Source organism: Toxorhynchites rutilus, chromosome 2, assembly GCF_029784135.1.
Source record: "Toxorhynchites rutilus septentrionalis strain SRP chromosome 2, ASM2978413v1, whole genome shotgun sequence".
Taxonomy (NCBI): Eukaryota; Metazoa; Arthropoda; class Insecta; order Diptera; family Culicidae; genus Toxorhynchites; species Toxorhynchites rutilus.
This window is the reverse complement of record NC_073745.1, coordinates 204,784,697-204,807,686: the sequence shown is the minus strand read 5'-3', so window position 1 is coordinate 204,807,686 and position 22,990 is coordinate 204,784,697. Positions and strand designations below refer to the sequence as shown.

Below are 22,990 nucleotides of genomic sequence, written 5' to 3'. Positions count from 1 at the left end.
AAAGAATTTACCGTTCCGAATCATATTTCGGACGCTTAAGGCATATGATGCAGAAAACAGATCTAAACTTTATGCACAGGTATTATTTGGTTGATATTATTAATAAATTAGTTCAATATGCTTTTAAGCTTTCTACTTTGGTACCTATTTGATTGAAAACATAAAAAAATCATCGAATAAAATGCTTTTCAAATGAAGCGAACAAGAATCAAACTTCGGACACTAAATCAAATTTCGGACAGATTGAACTCAAATTTCGGACACTTTATTTTGTAATTTTTTGGACGAAAATTGCATAACACTAGATTATATGTTATAGTGAACTGCGAAACACTTACCAAGCAATCACAGTAAACTGTTAACGATGATGAGAATTGATGAAAAACGGGAGAAATTTGAATATTTATGAACGGGTAAATTCTACGTGATCACCACGAAAAACTACTCTATGGACGTTTTATACAATTCTATGACATTTGATATCAAAAATATTTTTGAAACCCCCGGTTTCCCTTACTCTCCCCTTGGGTGATTTTTCGGTTTTCAAAAAACTCAAATTTTAACGTCTGCGACACTAGTAAATAAAGTCCAATTGAGCTGATATTTGGCATAGGGTAGTTATTCGTGGGAATCAACACTTTTAATCAAGTTCTCTTTGAAAATTCGAGATGGCCAATCCCATTGGCACTCTAATGTACATACCATCGATATGCGTTGATTTTTTCACGAAGTTCAAGCATGTTAAAAATTACTTAAAATTTCCGACTTCGCACTCTGCTCCTCTAATTTTTTCGTCGAGTGTCGACCAACAAATTTTCTCTCCAGCTGGACGAGTGGTTTTTGCTACATATATGAAGACTGATACCAAAGGAGAATCGATCGGTTTTTTTTACCGAAAAAGCTATTCCATAGGAAGAACATTGAGACTGATGGTGTACCATCAATGGTTAGTCGTCATCGTGGTTTTACAGCTGCCTTAAAGTTGCAATTGGCCATTCATTGCTAAATTGCATCAGTCTTTACTATATGAGGGGCTTAGAATGAAAGGGGCGTAAGTGATTTGATCGATTTCTCTACATCGACTCTCTCTTTGGGTCATAACTTAGCTGCAAATACATTCCCAGCTGTATTTACCAACGTGGAAAATAGGTCAGAGCCTCATCTATCGGATTCTATAGCAAACTTAAATTGGAAAGTTTTTGCAGTTGAGTTATCAACTAAATAAAAAGTTCATGAAGAGAAAACGATCAAGTCACTTACACCCCTTGCATTCTGAGCCCCTCATATGTTATGAGTGCTATCAAAAACCTTCGAAACAATTCTTTGAACATTCGATTATTTGCTCAGCTATATGAGAAAAACGACGAAATCTTTACTCGGTTACTTCTACACGCTGGAGTATGCTGACCACCAAGAGTGTCTTGCATAGCAAGATTTCCAGCTTTTTTTGAATTTGTGTTTCAACTGCAGGGTGATGATTTAAACTTGTCTGAAGCAATATCAATAATATTAGCCCTTCTGACAAAATTTTCAAAACAAAATTTGAGCAAAAGAGAATATTCACAGTTGTCCACATTTGTCAAAATTATCACAAAAGCTTCAAGACCATGTTATATTACCATATGTCACTCACTTGGAAGCGTTACGCAAGGAATTTACTAAATTTTTTTGGATCTTCAAAATTATCAAATTCCTCAATTGGTAGTAAATCAGTATTATATCACATCCATGAATCATCCCAAGAAAGGTGATAATGCAAGAAAGTTGGTTGTCATCAGCACAGATGAGACAGGAGTACAACCAATGTTGTCATATGTTCTAGTTATAACGAAACCTTGGAAAACACTATCCTGCGATGTGAGACACTGCTTCTCGTTTTCCATCATCATACTTTGTCGAAAAAGGCTTCAACGAACGCAGAGACTTGAGGCTTTAACTGACCAATTTTAAACCGTATTTTGATATTTTGGCAGCTGTGGATAGATTGGTTTGCGATTTGAATGTTTTTATAGGTTGTGAGTAACTTGTATTGATAATAATTTTTTGATATTTTGAATTTTATACTTTACACTTGATATTTACTAAATTTTATCTCTATTTATTTTGTTGAATACGATGAGAAAATATTCTCTGCAGTATAGTAACTTTCAATACTTTTGGCTGGTTTTTCACATTACTTCCATTTTTTGGAAGATTGTCGGGAGTGTGAGTTGAACTCGTGAACTTTTGCGTGAGAGGTGCGGATGTTTCAATTAACCAACCGCAATGTTTTCAAATTGATAATTATTCAGTAAGAAAAAAAAAACTGAAGATAGGAGTTTCGAAGAAATTCGGCTATGGGGGTCTAAGGTATGACCTAATTCTGGAAAAGGGGTCTCTTGCCCAAAACAGTTTGAGAACCCCTGATCTAATGTGTCTAATCTAATAAGTTTGCAGCGGTGTTCATAGCAAGGGAGACTATGAGAATCACTCCATGGTAGATGGCGCAAGGAAGACCTCAAGAACTTGCGCTGTACAGCCTCCACACGTAAAATGCTATTTTGGTAGTATGGTGCCCAAACTACAGACGCATACTCGAGTATTGAGCGGACTAGGCACATTATACAGCTTTGAAGCAGTGAATATCTTTGAAATGTTTGGTCGAGCGAAACATAAAGATGTCGATGTTAGCCAAGAAGTTCTTAATTTTGAAAGCGATTTATATTGCGGAAAGCGGAGTACACCTTTCGTCACCGCAAGCACAATTAAAAACAGAGTGTCTACAAAAGCGGCTTCTCCCTCTCCTGAGGGCTCAAGACGGTCCGACGATTTTCTGGCCGGATGTGGCATCATGCCACTACACGAAGGACATGCTGCAGTGGTATAAGGCGAATGATGTCGATTTCTTGACGAAAGATCTGAACCCCCCAAAAATTTTCTCCAGAATTGCACCCAAAAGTAAAATACTGGGTCATTATGAAGAGGCACATTCTAAATCGACCTAAAGTGGTGAGAAATATAGAAGAAATGAAGAAAGCGTGGGTTAATATGCAAAACAAAACTGTCGATTCTGAGATCGTGCAAAACCTTATGGCTGGGGTAAAGGCCAAGGTTCACGCATTTTGATATAATGGCAAAATACATTAAATGAATGATGCCAAAACTGACTTTAATTGTTTCCTTTTACTTTAAAATTTCTTGATAATCGGATTCATATAGGATAATTCACTCCTATCAGTTGATCCTCCTCATAAGCCGTTCATCTTTCCCTCGACATTCGCAGCAGCTACATAGCCAGAGCAACAAACCGTTATGACGGCAATGAACTTCAGGCGTTGTAACTTTGAGTCATTGAGCAGTTCCATTGCATCTATCGACTGGCAACTCCATTTAGTAGGTAACTCGATAGATCCAGTCATATCAACCTTCTATGCTAAACTTTCCGAAGTACTTGAAATGTATGTTCCACGTGTACGACGCAAGCCTGACGTGTCAATGCGAAAGCCTTGGATCTTCGCCATATGAGGAATGTGCTTCGGAAAGCAAGAAAACGCTACTTCAAGACGAGAACCATGGCTGACTGTATCACTCTTCGCAGTATTGAAATTTCATACACGGACCTTCTCACTGAAAGCCACAGGACATACATGTATAGAGTACAAGAAAATCTGAAACAAAATCCGTCGTCTTTCTGGAAATATATGAGGTCACTGAGAGGGAATACGAGGACTCCACCCAATATGGAATTCAACGGAACAATTTCTAGTTCGTCTAGCGAAGCGGCCCATTCATTCGCCAACTTCTTCCAAAGCGTATTCAGCACAGCGGCACCCGAGTTGTATCCAGGATGTATTCAGCATATCCCAACGTACGAAATCAATATTCCTGTATTTTCGTTTTCACTCGAGGAAGTTCAAAAAGCGCTTGAAAATATTTATGTGTCCAAGGGCGCTGCAGTCGATGGGTTACCACCGCTTTTTCTTAAGTATTGTGCCTCCTCATTGGCTTCGCCTGTCGCTTGTTTTTTTAATCGGTCACTTGTTGAGAAGACTTTCCCGAAAGTTTGGAAAGCAGCTCGAATTGTTCCGATACACAAATCGGGCAGCACTCGTCGTGTCGAAAATAACCGTGGTATATCGATATTATGTCCACTTGGAAATGTTTCTGAAGCCATGGTTCAGGCTATACTGCATAGAGCAGCACACTCGCTTATATCAGAGCAACATCGCGGATTCGTACTGCACAGATCAACGACAACAAATCTAATGTGTTACACCCGCGTTCTTTTCGATGGAGTCGAGAACAGAAATCAGGTTGATTCCATTTACGTCGACTTTTATAAGGCATTTGATACTGTTCCGCATTACTACCTAATTGAAAAAACGGAAGCACAAGCACAACCGTGAAGCTGCAGTGAGTGTCAACTCAGTTTGCTTCGGAAATTTTATCATCACGTCTGGTGTGCCACAAGGAAGCGTGCTTGGTCCATTCATTTTCATTATTTTTGTGAATGATCTATGCTTTCGACTGAAGTCGCCGAAGAAAATGTTTGCTGACGACCTCAAACTATATCGAGTGATTTCATCTGTTCTTGATTGCCTGGCTCTGCAAAACGAGATCGACGAACTCGTCGGCTTGGAAACCTTGTCAGCTTGTCGACTCAAGCTCCAGCAAACTTTTATATTTGACATTATTGAAGGTAATGTTGACTGTTCTGAACTGCTTCAACCTTACGCGAACTCTACGAAGCTTTCCCGCCATCAATCTGCCATTCCACAGAACTGGTTACGGACAAAATGAGCCATACAACTTATGTCTGAGAGCATTCAACTCAATTTGTTAGGTCCACGATTTTGGCATGTCTAAATATACTTTTGAGGCTAGAATTAGAAACATAGTTTAAGTATCAGTCTGTAGGATTTTAAATCGAAGACGAGGACAATAAATAAATAAAAAATAAAAACTCAAATTTTGAGAATGGATTTTATGTGTGTGGATTTTAAACGGTACACCCTTTGCTTAAAACATGAGCAGTGAATATAGTGAAAAAAAGGTAACAATTTGACCATTAAAATGGGTATGTTTTCTTTCGATCGCACTAGCCACTCGCTTTCCTCCCTAGCGCAACGAGCAACTTTTTGCCTAAATTCGGGCGTTAGCCCACAATGTCAGTTGATGCATATAATGAATCATTCTCCATTTACCGATAATAGGCATTTATAAGTTATTGTACTGTACAGGGTTTTCCATTTCGAGCTTCCGAAAGTATACAGCCCTGCGCTGACAACCGTTTGACATAGCTGTCAACCAAAGCGTCATATCGTTAGTTGAATGTCTGCCATTTTACAATATGGATCGTTTTAGCATCGCACAACGTGTTAATTTTGTTAAATTATACTATAAAAATGATGAAAAACCGGCAAATGTTTTTCGAGCATTACGGACGGATTTTGGTCGTCATGGACTGCCTACAGAGCACACAATCGCTAATGTAGTGCGTAAATTCGAACAAACTGGATCCGTAGCGGATATTGTGAAACCTGTGCATCATCGTAATGTGCGTTCGGCCGAAAATATTGCTGCTGTTGCTGCCAGTGTGGAGGATGACCCGAATGTTTCGATTCCACGGCGTGCTCAGCAATTGGGCTTGTCAAACACATAATTGTGGCGAATTTTGCATTTGGACTTGCACCTACATCCATATAAAGTCCAACTGGTACAAAAATTAGAGCGTGGTGATAATGGAATGCGTCGGGCATACGTCCATTGGGTGAATGAACAACAGCAGCAAAATGCTGAATTTTCGCATCAAATTTTCTTCAGCGATGAGGCACATTTCGAGCTCGGTGGCTATGTGAACACTCAAAATTTCCGTATGTGGGGCTCATAAAATCCACACGTGATTGTTGAGAGGCCATTGCATCCGCCAAAAGTCACTGTTTGTTGCGCATTATGGTCTGGTGGAGTCATCGGGCCGTATTTCTTTGAAAATGAGGACGGCGAGACGGTAACTGTGAATGGTGAGCGCTATGGCCGCATGTTAACCGATTTTTTTTTTTGCCACAAATTGAAGATATGGATACGGATGACATGTGGTTTCAGCGGGAAGGCGCCACGTGCCACACAACACGACCGAACATGGCCATATTGCGAACGAAATTTGAGGGACGCATAATTTCGCGTTTTGGTGATGCCAATTGGCCGTCCAGATCATGCGATTTGAACCCGCTAGACATTTTTTTTGTGGGGTTATGCGAAAGACCGTGTCTATGCCAACTCTCCGCAAACTCTTGAACATTTGAAAGACAACATTCGTGAAGTTATGACCGAGATACCGCCCCATATGTGCCGAAAAGTCATCGAAAATTACCTGTTCCGGATCAAGGTGTGCGAGGAAGCCCTAGGTGGACATTTGAATGATGTTGTATTTCACAAATAATGGCATAAACCAAACTTTAATTTGAAATAAAAGTTTCATCGAAATTCGAATTCTAAGTGTGTTTTATTTCAATTTACTTTCGGAATTTAAAGTTGGAAAACCCTGTATGTTACCCAATCAATTCGTCCTCAATTCAAGTTTTTAGCGTGTAGGTCTTGCTACTAACAATTTATGTAATGTTGGTCCAGGATATCATGATATCGAGTATATTGTTTGGTAATGCAAAAAATGCAATTCATGAATTTAACTGGCATGAATATACTCACGCATATCAGATTGTGATAGCTTGAGTTGTCGCGATCTTAATATTATGCTCCCCATATATGTCTTCCTAAGAAACCCGCTTCACTTCCTCGAAAGCACAGGCCCATTATCGTTCCCTTTCCAATACATAAGCAGAACTTAACACCCAATGAGATCAATTCACTACAGCAGCTACACGAACGTCCCAAGAGGGCACTCATACTCATAGAATACCCAATGTACATCACCGGGCTGTTAAGTTATTACAAACAACAAACAACAGGACAGCGTGGCAACGAAGGAGAAAATGCAATTTTTGTCTATAATATATTTCTGTAGTCATAGATTTATTTGACTCAGGCTTATATTTATGTAGATCATAACTATTTAGACTTGTGTTTAAAAATGATACAAAAAATCCTTGTCCTGGTTCACATTTAAATTTTTTAAACTTTTTAATGGTGTACATTTTTGAACAAAATGTGGTTCCGGATTTCACCACGTTATCTCAACTAACTTGTTTAAAGGATACAAGTTCATACAGGAAACGGGTTTTTTCAGGGCTTCCATTTGATGTATCAAAAGAGAAAAAATTACAGATTTTGAGCAATGAAAAAACTCAATTCAAATGCAATTAAATACTACACACAATCACAGTCCTCTGTCAAGATCCCGTCCGTGCCCCTAGGCCCAGACCCATCCACTTTTTTTGATTAGATCTAGACAAGCAAATCAAAATTGTATATTCTACCACATTAAATATAATTAGATCTGATATGTTCTGTTTTTTTGTTTTTTTGTTGAATAAAAGTAGCTCAACTTCGTTGAAATGTGTTGTAAAATAGCAACATGAGATAAAGTAAATCATGTTAATGATACACTTGGTTCGTGGATTGCTAAAAGGAGTAGTCTACTAATTACTTCTTCAAATCGTATTTGCGTAGGAATGTTTTGTATCAATGTCAACTTTTCGCTAGTTTTTCGTTTTTGAACATTTAATTCCATCAGATGTACAGATATTGTTCATGATATTCGAAAAATAGAAATGCAAACAAACACAACTAGCTTCCACCTACCTTTGCTGTATCTGGGCACCGATGTCATCCGCGTTCATGTCCGAGGCAACCACATACACCGTGGTGCCATCCGGTCCCTGCTGCTGAGTATACTGGAGATTCCCCTGGACCACGATTTGGGTTCCGTCCATCAGTCCGAGCTCGTTGTTTGCGTACAAACTTTCCAGCCCCTTCTGGTCCGTGTAAATCACAGTTTTGTTGCCATCGTTGTACACATAATCAATCTGGGGCTTCGGATCCTGCCCGGACGGATCCTGGCTCATGGGTTCAAAGTGTGGGATGGCCGCCTTCGGGTCGCCGTAAATGACATTTTTTGGCTCACCCCCGACCGTATATACAATTTGCTTGGGGTGATTAATGGTGGCTCCCTGATCCGGGGAGGGATCGCTCGTCGGATTGGCGTAAATTGGCTGTTGTTTGTTCTCGGATTCCTTCTCATACTGGAGCACAGTAGTTGGAAGTTGATCAGCGGTCGGGGTCGATGGGCCACCGGTTCCCGGGTGATGGCCACTGTAAATGCCATTCGGGTCAGTTGGAAGTTTGTTGATTAATTGATCGGCGGTTGTGGTGGTGGCCGGGGCATTTACGATCCGTGTCAGAATCGTTTCACCGTTCTCGTTACGCGTGATGATGTGATGCTCACCGTTGATGATCTCACGACTAATGATTTGCTGGTTGCCCAGCAGACGCTGGATGTGTGCGTTGTCCAGCATACGCACTGATTGATCGTCCGGCGAGAGACGGGCAAGTGACTGATGTTGCTGTTGCTGATGGTGGTGGTGATGCTGTTGCTGCTGAACATCGCCATTCAAGCCGGACGGTATTAATCTTCCGTCAATTACCTGGTCTCCCGGCGAGAGTCGCTGTACGTGTTGATCCTCTTCGTGAGGCTGATGCTGATGGTGTTGCTGTTGCTGTTGCTGTTGCTGCTGTTGATGCTGCTGTTCTTGGATCAGCCTCGAGTGGAGCAGATTCTGTTCTACCTCGTGATCCGGCGAGGCAAGCTGATGATGGTGTCCCGCCTGTACGATTGTGGTCAATTGTTGGGGTGATTGAATTGCCTCAATGGAAGTGTTTATTTTATGGCCTGGATTGGCGTAAAGATACACCGTGTTCGTTTCTTTGTCGTAAACTTTTGTTTGACCCACATCCGCCGTGTAATCCTTGTGTAGATCCAACACGCTAACGTTAGTCATTGTCGCCAGCTCCGGTGGTGGCGTGGGAGGATTAGATTTGATTTCACTATGTGGCTGTTGCTGCTGTTGGTGATGTTGCATGTCGGGTGAGGAAGACATTTTTTATGGACTTTCTCTTGGAGATTCGTTGGCCTCTATGAGAAATTGCACTTATGTTTCTACTTATCTAATACCATATACTGGAAGCACTGTTGAGTATTTTCTTCCCTCTGCAAGGACGGTTTGTATCACATTCTCTATTCTATGAATCTCTTTCTTACTGGACGGACTGCTTTCCCAGGGGGTTATTAATTGCACTTCTCCGGTTACATAGTTCAATCTGCAAAAAAGAGAAAAGAAAAGAAAACAGAATTCTCGCATTAGAAACACGCCTCGAGTGAGCGAATATGATTTATCCCCCAGAACTCTCCCTAATCGTAATCACCCGGCGCAGAGTGCGAAATGCAAATCCACGCAATCATTCTCCTCTAATAAATTCTGAAATTAATCGGTGTCATTTGGGTTGCACAGAGTGACCACCACCACCACTAGGGGTACCCAACGCCAGCCAACAGAAGCACCCGCTGCAGCACCAGAGCGGTGTGTAATGCAAAGGCTGGTGTGCTTATTCGATGATTTATGCTGTAAACCGTCGACGACCAGGCAGAGAGTGTCAATCGAGGTTACTAGCCTTTTACGACCGCGCGGTCGCCTCTTGCACTGCCGATGCCGTGGTTGCCGTTTGGTGCTGCAATCTCAAGATTGTGTTTGAAAATCTTCATAGAGTACAAGTACGGGCACGGGTAAGTGTCATTTGGTACGTGTGTATGCGACTGCAAGTAACGATCGAAGCGTTGGCGAGTGAGTCAACCCCAATTCAAACGAGCTGAAGCTGTGATTTAAAAAAAAACTTTATTACATACGACAATTTCCAACAATCGATCTATCAAGTTGAGAAAAAATGACTTTAAGGTGATCTGAGCGTTAATAGCATAATGTTCATACTTTTCGAATAAACTCATCAAAACAAAGCAAATCGCGAGTCACAGCGTATTCGAATTGGTTCGAAGGCATACGCAATCCTTACTTTCACTTAGTTCAATTCAACATAATAGTGAGAGAGGTTTTTTTAAAAAAAATAAGTAAAAAAAAACTTTTTAAGTTAAACGGTTTAATTGTGATAAAACATAATAATGTACTAAAAGCTAGAAAATAATTAGGCAAGTAGCAGTTAGCAGTCATCACACCTCTCCTTCATTGGTCTAGGGCATTGATAAGACTAAAATAAAATCGTGGGACATATGATGAAGTCGCTAATTGTGAATAATGAAAATCCAACGTGCCCCACGATTTTATTTTAGTCTAATCAATGCCCTAGACTAATGAAGGAGAGGTGTGATAACTGCTAACTGCTACTTGCCTAATTATTTTCTAGCTTTTAGTACATTATTATGTTCAATCACAATAACATTATCTGTTTCATTAGAATATTTCTCTACAATAAAACCATTGTACTGTATTATATCAGTCAAATAATTTCATTTGATACCGATATTGAGTGGATTGCAGAAAATACATAGTGTGTTCTCCAAGTCAAGTTCGATCGTTTGATACACATATCTCAATCAACCTTTTTTTTTTGAGATGATATGGAATCAGTTATTCTGTAACGGCGGCCAAATTAGATTTTTCAAGATAAGCAGATTTGAAATGACAGGAGAGATAAGGGTGTTTTATACATTCGGTCAGTTCCTATTGGTCAAATTTCTATTAATGTGGGACAACCCAACAGACATACAAATATACATACAAACAGTTCAAGCTAATTAAAACCGGTCAATAAAGTAATTTGCTATTTTGTGATTGTGGCCATCTTGGATTTGGATTTTTCATGATCTACTGTGATTTACTATTCAAGCCCTTTCACTTGATACCCATATTAACGGGGTATTTTTCATAAATAACTGTGTTCTACTAGTGAAGCCCTTTTCATTTGATACCCATATTGAGAGAATTTTGAAAAAAAATATATATGTGGCGCAATTTTGTGGTGGCGACTATTTTAGATTTGTATTTTTCATAAATAACCGTATTCTACTAGTCAAGCCCTTTCATTTGATACCCATATTAATGAGGTTTTGAGAAAATATATAGTCCGCCATTTTGTAGTGGCAGCCAGCTTGGATTTGCATTTTTCATAAATAACCGTATTCTACTAGTCAAGCCCTTTCATTTGATACCCATAATGATGGGGTTTTGGAAAACCCATATCGATGAGGTTTTGAGAAAATATGTTTTTCAAGATCATGAAATACTTGTTTATTGTTTATTGTTTATTGTTTTACAATTCATCCATCGGACTTCAAGGTATACATGAATACTACACTTAAACTATATTTAAAATTCGATCGCGGAAAACTTTACAGCTCACATTGAAATCAAACAAATAATAAAAAGAATTAAAAAGAACCCACATAGATGAAACATATATTGATTCGAGCGAGAATCCATGGGGCATCGATCTCGCCAAGAAGAAGTTTTCCGACGAATGTGGCTTTAATTATGTTCCGTCTCTTCTCCAGTGTATCCATTCCCAGCAGACGGCATCGGCTTTCATACGATGGGAGCTCATTTGGGTTTTGCCAAGGCAGAAATCTCAATGCGTACCTCAGAAACTTCGATTCTATTCTCCCAATCCTTTCGATCCATACCGTGCGAAAGGGACTCCATACTACAACCGCTGTTTCCAATGTGGACCGGACTAAACTGAAATACAGAGATCTTAAGCAGATGAATCCTAAGTTTCGGTTGGCTTTGTTGATGACATAGTCATAATGTTCACGGAAGTTCAGCTCTGAGTCCAGCATTACACCGAGGTCCTTCACAACGCGTGTCCTTTCCAATGGTTCATTCCCTATGCGGTAGGTCCAGATAATAGGGGTTTTCTTCCTAGTGATTGAGATGACTGTGCACTTCTTCACGCTTATGATCAGATAGTTTCGCCTGCACCAACTCGCAAAAATGTCTGTGATCGTTTGCAACATCCTGCAGTCATCGACAGACTTCTCGTGCCAATATATTTTGAAGTCATCGGCATATATGATTCGACATCCCTGGAGCACGGCATAGCAGACATCATTGAAGAACAGGGAGAACAAAAATGGTCCAAGATTGCTACCTTGTGGGACACCCGAGGGGTTAGTAAACGGTTCTGATTCGGTAGTCCCTAACTTAACGTTAAGCTGACGGTTTGTCAAGTATGATTCCATCCATTTTACGAGATTCGTCGCCACTCCCAGGCGGTCTAGCTTGGACAGAAGGATTTTGTGGTTCACTCTGTCAAACGCAGATTTTAGATCCGTGTACACAACATCGACTTGCTCTCCCTGTTCCATGGATTTCAAGCACAACGAGGTAAATTGTACTAAAATCGTAGCTGTAGACCTCCCCGGGAAGAAACCATGTTGATCTTGGGAAATATATGATTTTGTAATTCGAAACATTTCATTGCTTATCAGAATTTCAAATAATTTGGATCCTGCACATAGTGACGTCACGCCGCGGTAATTCATTACATCATTCTTGTGGCCCTGCTTGAACGCTGGGAACATAATGGATTTTTTCCAGCATTGTGGAAACACTGCTTGCGAAAGCGACTTGTTGTAGATGGATCTCAACGGCTCACAGATCGACGTAGCACATTTAATAAGAACAATAGAAGGAATCCCATCCGGTCCAGGTATGGTAGACGACTTCAATTTCCTTATGGCATCGAGAACATCTTCCTCATCATACTCACTAATACTCAAACTCATCGCTCCTGGAGGCACGTCCCCTACAGTACTGTCAATTTGATCCTGAGTGATTACCGTATCATCAAATGCACTGGTAAAATGTTTGGCAAATAGGTTGCATATTCCTTCAGTGGTAGTAGACTCCCTAAAAACATGCTCATCGGCAACCCGGTCTCCTTTCGCCTCTCATTTACAAATGCCCAAAAACTTTTGGGATTATTTTTCAGGTTTCTTTGTTTCCGTTCTACATAGCGGGCATAGAACACTCGGTTGTAATGCTTGTATTTGGAGCTAGCGGTGTTGAACGCTCTTCTGGTAGTTAAGTTTCGCTCTCTGGAAAATTTCCTGAGAGCCCTGGCACGCTCTCGTTTGAGAGTTCGAAGAAAGTGGTAAGACCAGGGAGTTTTTGGCGCGGACGAGAAGGAGGTACAAAATCAAGGAACAGTCGCGTGAGGGTGGTAGTGAAAAACTCAACTGCCTCGTTGACATCGGATGCATTGTATAAAGGCGACCAGTCGATAGAGAGAAGAGCTTCGTTCAGATGTTCAAAATCGGCTCTCGAGAAATCTCGATGTTTTTCCATGACGGGTTCAGTGAAAATGATGCGGACTGGGCATCGCAGAGTTGCAAGGATAGGAGGGTGCAGCGGATCAATCGGTATCAGTGGTTCGTGTGGTTCAACGAGATTGCACATCGCTAGGGTATCTTCATTCACAAACACTAAGTCAAGGGTACGATTCATGCAGTTCCTCGCTACATTCAGTTGTTCCATGTTCAACAAGGATAAACCATCGACGAACGCAATACTGGGCGAAACTGATTCAGAAGGGTCAGGACGAACATAGCCCTCCGGTGTAGTGTGCCAACATAAGTCAGGCAAATTAAAATCCCCAAACAGGAGATGTACGGCGCGCATATCGTGCGATGACACCACCGCAGAAATAGAGCTGATATGACTCCCGATAGTGGAATTACTTCTTGCCTGATCAGGGGGGATGTGCACGACGCCAAGGCAAACATTTTGGGCATTGCAGTCAATGTTTACCCACAAATGTTCGAGACCCGTTTCAACAAAAGCAGTGCACAGAGAAGAGTTGAATGTATTCCTTACAGCTATGAGCAGTTATTCCGGAAATATCTGGATCTCAGTTTTTGCGATACACACTATAATCATGACCGAATAGTTGAGCAGACATGATGACATCATGCAACCACGTTTCGGTTAAAACGATGACGTCATACTCATTGTCCAATGCCGCGATGAAGAATTCGTCAATCTTCGTCCGTAATCCTCGCACGTTCTGATAATATATGTGGAGGGGTGTGTCTGGTACTGGAGCATCACGTGGGTGGTCACCAGCAAGCGAGTCTTTCGATAGTAGCTGAAATGGTTGAGTTTATCTGAGGGCAGGTGCAGTATCTATCGAAGCTTCGGCTGAACATATACTGGTCGAGTCATCAAGCTGGAAGATAACATCAATCGGGTTACCCAAATTACCATCCAAAGAATTTAAAGTGGTTCCATTTTTTTGAATAATGTTATTGTTTCAAACTTGTTAGAATTCTGTTTTCAGATATTTAATTTAAACGGAGGATGCTGCCGTTCCAAAGTTTCCAAAATCAGCAACTGAGAAAAACGCAATAGATTCTAGCATATTTGTCTACCAGAAGCTTGAAGCATTTCAGTTTAACAATATACCGGGTTTTTTTATGAGCATTAAACTATTGTCTAATGAAATGTAAAAAATTCTTCTCACTTGAATCAATCAATCTTGATTACGATATAAAAATACATGACAGTTATGCCTAGAATAACAATGAATGTTTGTGGAAATACTGGGAACGAACAAAAAGGTTTATGTGTTTTTCCGGAAGATTATGCATAAAAACATCGTATTAAAGGGTGTGTCACATCAAATTGCATCACGGAAAAAACGGTGTAGAAATTCGCCCAGTAGACCGATCCTTTTGAAAATTTTAGACAGTAAAATAAAAACTATTAAACAACTTTTGGCATTTCCTTTTTATTCATACTTCGAGCCCAAGCCCGTATGCTCGCACCTTCCTCTTTACCCCGTCCATAAGGTTCTGTACAACGTCAGGTTGTAGTTTTTTTTGAACAGAAATCCATTTTCTCTTGAAGTCCGCCTCCGATTTGACAACTTTTGGGTTCTTCCGGAGGGCCTGCTTCATAATCGCCCAATATTTCTCTATTGGGCGAAGCTCCGGCGCGTTGGGCGGGTTCATTTCCTTTGGCACGAAGGTGACCCCGTTGGCTTCGTACCACTCCAACTCGTCCTTTGAATAGTGGCACGAAGCGAGATCCGGCCAGAAGATGGTTGGGCCCTCGTGCTGCTTCAATAGTGGTAGTAAGCGCTTCTGTAGGCTCTCCTTAAGGTAAACCTGCCCGTTTACCGTGCCGGTCATCACGAAGGGGGGCTCCGCTTTCCGCAAGAGCAGATCGCTTGCCACACCATGTACTTTTTGGCAAACTTGGATAGTTTCTGCTTGCGAATCTCCTCTGGAACGCTGAATTTGTCCTCTGCGGAGAAGAACAACAGGCAAGGCAGCTGACGAAAGTCCGCTTTGACGTAGGTTTCGTCGTCCATTACCAGGCAATGCGGCTTCGTCAGCATTTCGGTGTACAGCTTCCGGGCTCGCGTCTTCCCCACCATGTTTTGCCTTTCGTCGCGGTTAGGAGCCTTCTGAACCTTGTATGTACGCAGGCCCTTCCGCTGCTTGGTCCGCTGGACGAATGAACTTGACAAATTCAGCTTATTGGCGACATCCCGGACCGAACTTCTCGGATCACGTCTAAACTGCTTAACTACGCGCTTGTGATCTTTTTCACTGACGGAGCATCCATTTTTGCCGTTTTTCACCTTCCGGTCGATGGTTAGGTTCTCGAAGTATCGTTTTAGTACTCTGCTGACCGTGGATTGGACGATTCCCATCATCTTACCGATGTCCCGATGTGACAACTCCGGATTCTCGAAATGAGTGCATAGGATTAATTCACGACGCTATTTTTCGTTCGACGACATTTTTCCAAATTTACGAAAAATTGACAGTGAAGCATGGCCAACGTAATCTATACACTCTTATCTGATTATAAGCGAAAGCTGAAGATATAATTCCTAAAAATTAAATTTCTACAGCGTTTTTTCCGTGATGCAATTTGATGTGACACACTCTTTATGAATAAGGGAGTGATCTGCAACACCTCTGCATTTTTCCGGAAGATCCAAATAGCTGCATATCTATTTACCAGGCGAATGATCGTGGGTTCAATTCCATGACCTTCATTGAATTGTTGGCCTTTTTGAAGGCTAAAGCCGAATTAATTTTGTAATTATTGAATTCTGTAGGTACACCCAAAATTATTTAAGCATCTGTTTTTGGGATCCCGACTTATTACATTCAATTATAATAGCCTAAAAATAACAGAAAATGTGCTACTCTGCCATACGTCCCGCAAAAAAAAAATTTTCTTTATCACATTCACGTTTTTTTACAAAGCGCACGTTCATAGGTCCAATCGCAGGACTGTTCATTGATTGATTTTCTAATCTACTCTTTAAAATTACCTTTTACTATAAAATTCCTAGTACTCCTACCAAAACTCGTCATTATAATATCAGATTATTTTCAGACACAATTCTCGTTCGAGATTTTTCGACCACTTGCAAATAACATGTTTATCCGTTACATGGAATAAATGTTTGATACAGAAAATATGATAGAATAAAGACAGCCCTAAATCGGACAATTCCTTTCTCGAGTTTTTTCAATTTATACACATAGAAAAAGATATAGGGGTGCGTTTTATGACATTAAAAAAAATCAATTGTCATGTTTGGTTGAAATATGTGTATTATTTTTACGGGACCCCTCCCCATTTCAGAGGAGGGAGGGGTGTCATACCATCACAGAAACATTTCTCATATTCAAAAACCTTCACATGCCAAATTTAACTCCATTTGATTGATTAGTTTTCGAGTTATGCAGAAATTTGTGTTTTATTTGTATGGCAGCCTCCCCTTAGAGAGAAGGGAGGAGTGTCGAACCACCATAGAAACGTATATCGAACCCTAAAACCTCTATATGCTAAGTTTAATCCCATTTGTTTGATTAGTTCTCGAGTTGTTCAGCACCCTCCCCTCCTCCTGTTGAGAGAGGAGAAAGGAGTGTCAAACCACCTTAAAAACATTTATTGCTCACTAAAACCTACATATGCCAAATTTGGCTCCATTTGCTCGATTAGTTCTCGAGTTATGCAGAAATTTGTGTTTCATTTCTATGGCAGCACAGACAGACCCCCACCCCCGCCCCCCCTTGAGTTATGCAGAAATGTATGCATCATTTGTATTAGAGAGGGATGGGAAGGGAGGGAGGAGAAGTGTCGATTAACCGTAGAAACGTTTCATGCCTCCTTAAACCTCCATATGCCTAATTTGGTTTTGTTTGCTTTTTTGTGTTGTACCCTAAAACCCCCATTTGCCTAATTTGGTTTCATTTGCTTGATTAATTTCCGAGTAATTCAGTATTTTGTGTTTTATTTGTATGGCAGCAACTGTCAAACTAAGGAAATCGACTTCTTTTTCTCGCTTACGTGCGTGCAAAGAAAACCAAAGCATGTACAGCCATTTTTTTCTTTGTGGGGAGGATAGGGAGAAAATAGCATTAAAAAAATCGTACAAAATTTCCCCAGTAGCTTTGAAAAATCGTGTTCGGTACACAATTTGAAAAAAATTACTTTTTTATGCATACAATAAGTTTCTCCAATAAAAAAGTCAATCCACGCCGTTCACCGTGCGATTTCCTTTTGTTCCCCTGCTTTGCTGTGGGACAGATAGCCTTTTCGGTTGCGCGTGGCTTTGTTGTGCTTTTAGTTGCATGTCAAAACTTGTTGCTATCAGAGATCATGTCATGCCCAACTTAGAGCATTTGATGGAAGTTCCACAGGGAACGTTAACGCCATTTAAGAAGGAGTACCGTCAACCTTCTTCGTTTTTTTTTCAAAAATTAATGCTTTATTTTTCGAAAATGGTTAAAAATTTAATATTCAATGTATTGCCCATCGCTAGTCACAACTTTTTCCCATCTTTCTGGCAATTCACGGATTCCTTTGCGGAAAAAAACATCCGGTTTGTCGGCTAACCCCGAATCGATACAATTTTTGACTTCATCAAAATTGGAGAAATGCTGGTCAACCAGGCCACGTTGCATCGATCGAAAAAAGTAGTAGTCAGACGAATCAATGTCTGGAGAATACAGCGGGTGGGAAGCCTCCAATTCTGCATCTTCAAACTTTTTTTGGCGATCCGGAAAGTTCTTCGTCTTCCAAGTCAAAATTATCACTTTTAAATCGTGCAAACCACGTGCAAAATTTCAATAAAGTTGAATTGGGTCGGGCAGTGAGTGAACCAATATTGCTCAGCTTCAGATTCGAAGGAAGGGTAATAGAAATTCTAAAAAATATTGAAAACTGCAATCAGAGAGTAGAGAAGCGTATCTGAAAATGATAGTTGAGAAAAAAAGACGGGTGGGTAATGTCGGGGACATAACCGGAGTGACGTAGGACTATACAAAGGGGACAGCTTTTGTAAAATATATATTTTAAATATATTGTTTTATTTTCTTCTCCTACGTGAATACCTACCTATCTACCTGAAAAATGGATTAGTTTACTGTTTACTCTTTATGAACATGTTGGTGGTTCTGAAAAGAACCTTTGGCGTTGTGTTTTTGTTATCACTCAATATTCCCATCTTGTTCGGTTAAACCTTCCTGTTTAGCTATTGCGTTTGCCACTCGCCACAGCTTTCACAGTTGGAAAATTTCTTCCCATCCAGCTTGTGACATGTTGTTCAGTAAATTACATTTAATGTGACGTGCCGGAGAAACACTTTGCCACTCACTGAAACTTATTGTTGCCTTGATGAGCGCCGAACTGAAGCTGCTATGTTCTTGATGCGGGTTTTCTGATTGTCGTGAGCAGCTTTGCAAGCCAACTCGAGCACTCCGACGGCCGAAACTCTATAATCGCTGTTAGGTATATTGGTGCTCCGGCACCAATCCGTTCGGCCTAGTTACCCTTGCGGAGCAATCAGTGAATGCGACCAACAGGGAACTGGAGACCTGCACGGCTCGAGTGAGACTTTGCCTTTCCCTTAACTTGTCCTTCTTTGTTACGTCCACGATGCCGATGCCGTACAACCACACGGGTTTACGGTTTGAAAGAAAATAAGATATTTTTTTGGGGTCCGCGTGTTTTATACTCTAGCGGTACACACTCACAGGATAGAGACAAATCGGCAGACTCAGCCAGAGGGGCGAGTCCAACGAGACGAACGAATGAGAGTTAAATGGGAGCGATGGCAAAAAATTTCATTCATTACGATTTGTTCGCTCGTTGGATTCACATGCAGGATAAAAAGTGTCCTTTTCAGGATCACAAAATTATCTTCAATCTAAAGAGTTTATTGTTTTGTTATCACTCGATATCCCCATCTTGTTCGGCTAAACCTTTCTGTTTAGCGATTGCGTTTGCCACTCGCCACAGCTTTCAGATGGAAAATTTCATCTCATCCAGCTTTGTGACATGTTGTACAGTAAATTACATTCAATGCGACGTGTCGAAGCGCCACTCAGTGTCGGATTGTAGGCGATATTAACCTGTAATTGAACATTTGCGATGACAGTGGTACAGTGTCGACTTTCAATGTGGGGTCATAATTTGGATCTCTATGTTTACAAAAATGTCCAACTAAATAAGTCGCATTACATGTCCGTCCAATTAGCTAAATGTCGAACTAATTGTAAATTACTGTACTTTCAATCTGGAAACAATTTAAGAATTGGTGAAAATTGAATAATCAGGAAAGTCCCCAACTATCAATAAGCTCAGAACAACTGCCAAATTCACATACTCATCAGATCCTGGCAAACAAATTATGAAAAAATCAATTTGTGTTTTATTATTATTTTGGATAATGTTTTAGAAAGCATTGAACTGTATTTCCTAAACTCTTTTTTGGAAGGTTTAATAGCCCTGAAAAGCGCCTTGTTTTATGGAATGGTTCCAATTTAGAAAACTTAGTACTCGTGGTTTTGAAAAAAACCATTTCGAATGCCCTCGATGCCACCTTGTTCTGGATTTGCCACCAAAGCAGTTTGTATAAAGAACAAACTTTTTTCTTCTGCTACCTGATGCCGTTTTGCGATTGCGTTTGCCACTCGCCACTCGCTGCAACTGCCTGTTGTCTTGATGTCCACCGAACCGAATGTGTTCTGTTCTGAATGCAGGTTTTCTTATCGTCGCGAGCATCTTTGCCAGCTAACTCGATCACTTCGGCGGCCGAAACTATATAACGCCGGCTAGGTGGACTGGTGCACTGGTACTAACGCGCTCGGCCTAGCTACCCTTGCGGGGAACTCCAGATCAACACGGTTCGAGCGGGATTTTGCCTTTCCCTTCACTTTTCCTCCTTTACCATGTCCAGACATGGCTGCTTGGGTTGGTTTGTTGATGTGTTGTGATGCGAACCGATGTGGTGTACGGTTTGAATGAGAATGATCGTTACGGAAGGAAGGAAGGAGCACAAAATGGTCCAATCAAAAATGGGCACATAGTGCATTTTGACAATGCTTGATATTTCACAATTATTCAATTATTTATCTCAAGAAAAATGAAATGTTATTCGTTATGATAGATGCGTAGATATATTTCCTATCAATTGATGCAAAAACCTTTGCGATCTATTGAGAAATGCTCGAGTTATAAGCGTTCCAAATCTTGCATTTTTTCCTACTCGTTCAGTGCCTAGATTTCCATTTCACCCCCTATATCTTCCGGTTAGACGTAGTCCTACTTCAAAACGTTGACTCATGACTAAAACAGGAGCTTGTTTATTATTACTATAGGTAGAGAGAAAAAGTTAATACAGGCAAAGCTTTTTTTTGTGCGGTAGATAGGGACCGCATAAAAAAAGTTTCCCCCAAGAAAGTAACTCAAATCCACGCCGTTCACCGTTCAATTTCCTTTTGTTTCCCTGCTTTGCGATGGGACCCTTTGCCTCTTCGGTTGCGCGTGGCTGTTTCGTGCTTTTAGTTGCATTCAGAAACGTGATGCTGTTAGATATCATGTGATATCAAAAACTTAGAAAAACTTGCAGCGTTTGATGGGAGGAGGGGAATGATTTCAGAAGTGGATAATTGAAACGCAAATATGCTTTTTTCGCACTGAAATGCAAAAAAAGCATCGAAAAAAAACTGAATGGACGATAACTTCGCCAAGAATGCTTCTTGTCATATACCGCACAAATAAAAATCGCACCAAAAAAAAAAACGCACAAGAACAGAAAACCGCAAAAAAAAAAAATCGCACAAAAACAGGTTTTACTGTATAACAAAAAAAGTTTAGTTGTAGCTTGATAGTTTCGCTTTATGAATGCATAATCGAACTATATTTCATTTTACAAGCCTGTGCCTCTGGCATCTTCATTCACTATTAACAGCTGAAAGTATCACTCATAATGCTGTAGAATTCGCCTGTAATTTTCAATTGAGATATATTTATGGGACATTCTTGCATTTCATCAATCATTCAGCAACATTCAGCTTGAACACTTACATATTACATAATCAAATCAATGGGTATCCCCACATTCGCACACTTAGAGGCTCAGTCGTACTCCAGCATACTTTTTGATGCTGTCGAATGCTTGTCTGCTGTTTATTTCCCCGCTGATGTTGATGCTGCTGCTGCTGCTGCCACTGCCACTCGAAAAACTTGTTCACTTAAGTGTTTATAAAATTGTCATCGGTCGGAGCGGACATTCAATTTACACGCCTGCTAAATTGTTATCATTTTTTTCTCATGCTTTAACACAACACACTTATTACTTCTTCTTCTTCTTCTATTTTTATCTCGTTTCTTGATGGCTTTGCACTGTGGGCTTTTCTTGTTGTACACACGTAAAATAAGCTATTACTATGGCGACGCACTTGAGTTGACTATGGCACTTGGACGGGAAGGGATTCGTCGAAAATTATGAATAACAGATAAAAAAAAATCTTCAGCAAAAATGCACTTAGTATTCTACACCTTATCACGCTCTACAAAACACATTCAGCTGACAGGTAAATTCTTCAACAACAAAAAAAACAAGTGTTTGCATTGCAAATGGGAAGCCCTGCCATTCATTCGTTTGTTTTTATGCTGCGATTGGCGCCTCAGCTATTCATTGGCTATTACTTTTTTTGTCGTTGCTCTCGTTCATCGCAGTAGACATTCATTGCATTCATTACCTCCATTCATTCATCATTTATCTGTGCCGGGCGCAGCCACACATTCAGGTGCATGGCGGATTTTCGTTGCCGTTTGGAGCCGAAGGGACCGCTATTAGCTGCGATTCTTGCATATTAATTTCCCTGTGTTTCAAACGGTGCTGTTTTCACAGCTGACTGGGCGAAGGCGCGGGTGCGGGTGCGATTAGGAGAAAACGACGGATGGCGGCAACGGCGGCAAGCACTTCGTGTGGGGGTCTGAAGCTCTTTGTCCTGTCCTGTCCCGGGTGGTGTTGTGGTGTGCCGCAATATCACAGTGGTCACAGAGCTGGTCAGGGAGAAAGAGAAGGGAAAAGAGCGGGAAATTGCCGGTAGATTAGTTCGATTGCTGATGAATATTAAATTATATTTCAATTTTGCACTGGTTGCGCTCAAAGTGTATACGGCTTACAAGCAATTTAAGAGCATTCCCAGTTCGCGCGTGCAGCAGCGTTTTCCGTAGCGTACCGCGAATAAATTACCGATGCTAATTGTGGACGGGGAATTGTTGCTGATGTATGCTAATTTCGACTGCAGTTTTGGTCCTTGTAAGGTGAGGTAGACCATAAATTACACTAATGTGTGCCGGGATGAACCTTAAGCGTGTCGTATGTTGGCATATTCATCAGAATCGAGACGATGGAACGATGTTGTGACGTGTTTTTAACTAACATTTAATAGTGTGTCTAATTAGCGGTGAATGTCGCATCGGAAAAGCACTAACGGATCGGAACTGGCATTCCGAAAATGACATATCGTTCTATATCGACTGAAGTTGTTTCTTTTTGTTGAGTTTATGTGAAACGTGTTTCCGTTTTATTGAATACCGCCATTTTAGGTGTGTTGCGTATGACGAATTTCATGCCAATTCGTCTTAGGAGTTGGTAGCACTATTTCAGATTGTGAAACGTTGTGGGTGTACGCAACTTAGTAACTTCACATTCGAAATCTTCA

General features: G+C 40.7%; 1 protein-coding gene across 4 annotated transcripts in view; it reads right to left on the bottom strand.

The window, feature by feature from the left end:
- Window positions 1-22,990, bottom strand: part of LOC129764411 (protein grainyhead) — a 566,241-nt gene that overhangs the window by 421,638 nt on the left and 121,613 nt on the right. For all 4 annotated transcript variants that reach the window (XM_055763463.1, XM_055763466.1, XM_055763465.1 and 1 more), the window contains exons 2-3: window positions 21,342-22,325; window positions 7,738-9,252 (exon numbers count right to left, since the gene is read on the bottom strand). In XM_055763463.1, coding sequence (XP_055619438.1) covers window positions 7,738-9,032 — 1,295 coding nt within the window. In that variant the 5' untranslated portion in view covers window positions 9,033-9,252; window positions 21,342-22,325. The remainder of the gene's footprint in view (window positions 1-7,737; window positions 9,253-21,341; window positions 22,326-22,990) is intronic.